This window comes from Azolla caroliniana, unplaced genomic scaffold (assembly GCF_043228905.1).
Source record: "Azolla caroliniana isolate FFs.n. ecotype wild unplaced genomic scaffold, voAzoCaro1.0.p SCAF_15, whole genome shotgun sequence".
In the NCBI taxonomy this organism is placed as follows: domain Eukaryota; kingdom Viridiplantae; phylum Streptophyta; class Polypodiopsida; order Salviniales; family Salviniaceae; genus Azolla; species Azolla caroliniana.
In genome coordinates, this window is record NW_028230450.1 from 230944 (window position 1) to 236999 (window position 6056).

The 6056-nt window shown below is 37.5% G+C and overlaps 1 protein-coding gene across 1 annotated transcript; it reads left to right on the top strand.

Annotated features, from left to right (window-relative positions):
• Window positions 1-292: 292 nt before the first annotated feature.
• On the top strand, window positions 293-4959 carry LOC147854183 (uncharacterized). Its single transcript, XM_087331688.1, has 4 exons — window positions 293-399; window positions 675-1154; window positions 1240-1344; window positions 3916-4959. The coding sequence occupies exons 1-4, from the start codon at window positions 331-333 to the stop codon at window positions 4567-4569; spliced, it is 1308 nt and encodes a 435-aa protein (XP_087187814.1). The 5' UTR covers window positions 293-330; the 3' UTR covers window positions 4570-4959.
• Window positions 4960-6056: the final 1097 nt, after the last annotated feature.

Genomic DNA, 6056 nt, shown 5'->3' on the forward strand with positions numbered 1-6056 from the left:
AGTGCCGTTAGTCCGATTGGGTGGGACATATGCGAGAGAGTGCACGGTGAGTTAGGAATGTCTTCGACCAGGCACGACACATCGCTTGCCCGTCACAACCGGCCGCCCATCCATTCATTGTTTGTACATACTGATTGGCGCGGACATACACACACATATATGTATTTTATTATGTTACATCAACATGTATCATGTATGTAAGTATAGTATATGAAGCGCAGTTCCTTCCTTCATTTTTGTAACTCTCTGTTGGAACAGAGGTGCCGCCGCCGCGTCTTTCCTACTACCGATTCCTTCTTCTCTTCTTTATGTACTTCGTCCCTGCCTGACATGGCTAGTCGTGTTGCTGTATCTCGCCGCCTCCTCCGGCCTCTCATCTATCCCCGCTCCCCCATTCAAGTAAGAATCATCCCTTCTTCTTCTTCTTCTTCTTCTTCTTCTTCTATTCCTACAGTTTCTGCTTGCTTACGCTGCGTCGTAGTCACGATGATATCTTGTTCATAGCGATGTTTGCAGTGCACGTATAATGAGGCTTGCAGCGTACTCTATTTTGAATTTCTGATCCATATATATATATATACACACACATAGAGTAGATTATATCTTAACTATATTTATTGCGTCTCTACCCGCGATAGTAAGTTCCGGAGTACTGGGATTATTAATCATTTCAGGGGATGCATGGTGAGCAAGCTTGTGCAGCAAGCGAGCATGAACGAAACTCTACTGATTGTTTGAATCCCCCCTGTGGAAATACGGGCCCACAGAATGAGAGTAAAATGAAAGAACTAAAGTTTTTCAATAATAAGTTTGGCGTGTGCCTGAAGGAAAACCGTGAAAGAACAAGAATTATAGACCAAGGCACCGATGCAAGAAAGAAGCTCGTGAATGAGGGAGACGACTTAGGAATGCAGCCTATGGATCACACTTCTACATTATCCGAAGGAGAAGTGGAGAATCTAGAGCAGAAAGATTTGTCTTTGACAAGGATGATTAACCCTACAGATCAAGCTTCTACTTCATCTTATCCACAATCTCCCTACAGAGAAGTGAATTCCTCTGAGCAGAAAGCCATAAATCTAGAAGAGAAGGAGAAGAAAGTCCTGGAAAAGTCAGTTTTTGAAATTGACAATGGTGTATTTACTAGTACACAGGTGATTCATTACTGGCATAACAGTGCCCTTGCATTTCTAGTTTTCCTTTTGCGCCAAGTTCTATATTTTGATGTATTGTTTACAGACTACCACATCTTTCCATTGCAACCTGAAAGGCAAAATAAATACTTCCACAGAGGATCCAAAGGCGGGCAAGGATGAGCTTGAAGACCAAATATTGGTAACTAAGGTATTGGTTTGTCTAGTGTTCCAGTATTCTTGCACTTGTTTATCAGATTCACCCATTTTTTGCATATTTTCTTCATATGGTAATTATGATGAACTTATGGTCTCATGAATATGGGTTCGCGAGAAACCCTCACGAATGTTTTTGTTGCTTGATGAATGGGCAATATAGAAGGCTCAATCTCAGTATCCTAATTTATGTATATTTAAGAGCTTAAGATTATAACATAACACGTGGTAGCCAATGGACCAGGTCAATAATGCGAATGCACACAAATGAAGCAATTAGACAAGTAATGAATGTGTTTATGATCCGCGAAAAGCTGAATCAATTGTCGAGCTCATCTAGTTTAATACAACAAAAGATCACTAAGATGCTAGCTGATAAGGTTGTGTTGTTATAGAAGGTACCATAAACTTTGCATAGGAACAATATGCGAATCAAAAGGTTAGAAGTTACTATTGTGTGTTAAAAAGTGGTGTGCATGTAGCTCAAAGACTAGAACATTGGTAAAAATATGTTGAAACTCATCAATGTTTGAACCTAGTAATACTTATGAGTAGAATATGTTCCAAAGAACATAAATAGCCTAAATACATTGGAAATGTTTTTGAGTCATAAACGAATTGAATAATTTGTAACAAGTAGTCATGTCATTCTATGATCAATCATTGAAGAGGCACATCGATCTCTACTCATATAGAACATAGATGAATCATATATGTCTATTGAATTTCTATTATATACTTAAATCAACCTCAAAATACCTTCAGTAGTTCATAATTATCTGTAAGTGATGCATACACCACAAAGAGTTTTTAAGGTATGTTTGTGGGCTCGTTAAGCTAAAGTATGTAGAAAGGTGTAAGCAAAATTGAATTCATCAATATTTGCTTAAGTGTTACATATGTCTATGTGTCTTGCATTATCAGGTGGGGACAACATTCAACGTAAGCTCAGCTCCTCATCGGATAAGTATATAATTAAGCCAAAACAGACTCTTGCAATGCATGCATTAATTTTTCTTGTGTTTTTTAAGTCATCTTGTGGGGATATTTAGTTATTGAGTTTACACATGCATGAGCTAAAAAGATTTTATTCTGTTGACAATAATAGAATTTCTTACCAAATTTCCAAGGGTATATTCACATCAGATTAATACATGAGCATACATATCTCTATGTTACCTCTTAGATTCTATTCAACCATATTGATCTAGTGTCTCACAACTCTGAATAGTAGAGCATAATAAGATGACTTGCCTGTCTAACTAAAAGATCAGATAGCAGTAGCAACTATTGAACACCAAGGTGAAGGGCAATGAGTATCATGAACAGGTAATTGCAAGCTTTAGCATCAATGACTAGCACATGCATCCAGCTGTTGATATTAATAATAAGTGTAAACATATGTGCCGATCATCTTGCAGTAGAGATGTGCTAGTAATGATCAATTTTAACCTCAGAACTGGGAGATATCTACTGGCAATTGTCAATTAAATGTATGTGTGAAGATCACTAGTCATCAGGCAGAACCAAGCTGACTGCACACTGAAGCACGCTGGCCATGTGTGGCAAATACTGATTTGCTCAATCTTTTTTCTTGTAATTGAATTATCCTAGCTGTAAGCTATTACACTATCCACACAAGTCCTTGGGTTTAAACTTCAAAGTTCAAATTTCACACATCCTTATATTTCTTCCTGATTTTCTAGATTCAACTATAGACCGTAGGGGTTGAATGAATGACCTTCTAGCTCTGCTGGACAACGTTTCAAATTGGGCTACAACTGTCAGGCCCAAGAACTCTCTCGCTCTCTCTATTCATGCGCTCTGAGAATTTACAATCCGTGGTCTCATTGGAATTGCTTCAAATGTTACAGATATCAAGAACCAAGTGCTCAATTTGTATCCACTTTTTAGGAAAACCCACAAATTATTATCATTTTTAGGTATAAACTTTTGTTTAATATGCTATACCTTGGTTTGAGCCCTGGTTAAAACGTGCTAGAAAGTTAAAGTGGGTTACAAAGTTAAAAGTGATATGGAAATTATTGGATTTGAAAGGAGGATGGAAACTTCTAGAAGCTAGACGGAACTATCATTATTTTTGACCCTGCTATCCTCTCTACAGGAGTTCTGTATGCCCTGAAACTTTTAAACCTTAGCAATGGCATTTTGAGATTGATAACAAGTTCCCAAATGCATTCACTAATGTAGCTGCCTCCTTTCAATTTTCAAATAAACAAGTTATTCAAGTTCCCCATGGGGGATAACAGAAATGATTGAAATGACCAAATTATCTTTCCTATTGTACATCTAACCTCATCTGAAGGTTTTCCTGCCATGCCCTTGGCCCTATATAGCTCATAGATTGCAATCTGTCTCCCATGGACATTAAAAGATATCTATCTACCTATCCCACCTGTAATATGATTGTGTCACTAAGAAAAGATGTATTGACCTAAACAAATGTGGATTTCATCTGATGTATAATTTTTACATCCATTTCTAGCGTGACATGCTTTCGACGTCTCAATTTTTAATCATAATGTGTTGATTTTATGATGTGCAGCTGCGTCCACCTATGGAAATATATATAATTTTGGATTTGAATGGGGTACTCATTAAAAGATGGGATAAAAATCCCTTGTTACCTGGCATTTTTAGAAAGACAAAGAAATGGATTCAGCTTCGGCCCGGGTGTATCGAATTCTTGGAGAAAGCATTCTCCTTTTTCCAGGTGGGCATTTGGTCAACAATGACAACTATAAATGTTCAAAGCATTTGTGCTCTTATAGAGCAAGAAGCACATAAAAGTCTGCCCTTTTTCATGATATGGGGCCAAGATTCATGCTATCAACATAGTGGCCTACATAGGCCTGATAAAGCTCATGTTGCGGCTGATTTCAAGCCCATGTCACTGGTTTGGAAGAAATTTCCTCATCTAGGTTCCCATAATACTATTTTAGTGGATGACTCTCCATATAAGGCCTGCATGAATAATCCACACAATTGTATTTTTCCGGATGCCTTTGATGGCTGCATGGAGGACACATTCTTGACTGATGTGTTGTGGCCATATCTCGAGAGCATGCGGATGTCTTATGATATACAATCTTTCATTTCAAATAACCGGCTAGGCCAACAACCAATAACAGTTGGCCATGAGTTGTATAACCATGTTAGGCGTGTAATGGAAAGAAATTGGATTAAGTTAGATATCTGAAGGAAGAGGCACATATTTGGTGCCATAATTGGAGAGGATTACCTTTCAACATTATACAGCTTACAACAATCTTATGCATTACAAACTAAATACTTTTGCACATCACATTTTAGAGGAGAAGGTCACTTTACTGCTATTTCTCTTTCGGATTTCATTATTGGAAGGGTTTCACAATGCTTGCTGCCGCACCAAATTTCAGGATAGCCGAGAGGCCTTTGAATGAATAAAAATGTATGAAGGTTAAATTGGTGGTTACTAGAGCTGGTGAAACCAAAAGAATCATTGCCTCTGAAGATGTGGATTATCCCAATGTTAGGTCAAATGCCCTTAATGTTTTGGTTATTTGTGGAATACAAAGATACCCTGCTATAAATTAACCATGATTAATTACGCAATTGAGCTGAAATTGAAGGGTTGCTATGAATTGCAATTTTATAAAGTTGTTTGGTGTCAAGCTTGGATGAAAATTACTTGGTAAACACAATGGCAATGACAAAGCCAGTTTTAAATCAATAAAAGGTATTATGAAAAGCTTTACAAACTTCTTTATCACACAAGGTAAATATGGGTATACCTAGTGTCGCATGATATGAATGTGTTAATATAATTTGCCATGATGAATTTTGGAATAAAGAACTTTAACTTTTAAGTCCCTTCAAAAGATTGCTTTGTATGGTGATGAAATTGATATTTTGATTGCGTGTCATTCATTGAAGTGGGAGCATGGAGTTTTTATGAACATAGGCTATTCTTAAGGCTGTGAGGGGGATCCAAAATGAAGGAAATAGTAAAAATGGAACCTTGCAAAAATTATTGTACTAATTAGGAATTACAATACCTATAATTGAACTACAAACATATCACGCGATTGAAACAATACTTTTATGTTTGACCTAATACTTTGACAACCTAGTAATGGTGGTAATTAGACTACGGGTAAAGATAGGATTGGTTAAACATGACAAATGAGTTGCATTGTTTAGTGCATTAGAAATAGATATTCTAAAGATAGAATTAGACTTGACGCGTGACTCTAGAGTCAACGCCAATGGTGTAGACAAAATTGAGTCATAAATGCTCTCGACTATCATCATATTGGAGGGAGTAAATAGGAGGAAGATAAGGGTGCTCTTTTAGCTTCTTATCTTGTGTGTCTTGTTAATAACCAACTTAATATCATATCATATAGTTACGCTAATGTCATGGAGGTGTATAGAGATAGTTGTATCAAGTTGTTGGATGCAAAAGGATATACTTAACCACGCTTAGAGCACTTGCACTTGTACATGTTCTTGCGCTTGCACGCACCCATCCAGGCGCGCGCGCGCACCCACCCACACACAGTGATGGGCTTTTTCGCCGCCATGTGCTCAATATAGAGCTCCTAAATTGCAATGCACAATAGAGGGCCATATCTTTTTCGTCACCAGAATATCAAAGAAATGATAGATTCTCTTTAGCCTGAGAAATATATCGAAGGAGCAATG

Excerpts from the sequence above, each read along its gene's own strand:
- LOC147854183 (XM_087331688.1), top strand. The coding sequence starts at position 331 with ATGGCTAGTCGTGTTGCTGTATCTCGCCGCCTCCTCCGGCCTCTCATC. Across the intron at positions 1,155-1,239 it reads GTGTATTTACTAGTACACAG|ACTACCACATCTTTCCATTG; the intron begins GTGATTCATTAC and ends TATTGTTTACAG. Across the intron at positions 1,345-3,915 it reads ACCAAATATTGGTAACTAAG|CTGCGTCCACCTATGGAAAT; the intron begins GTATTGGTTTGT and ends TATGATGTGCAG.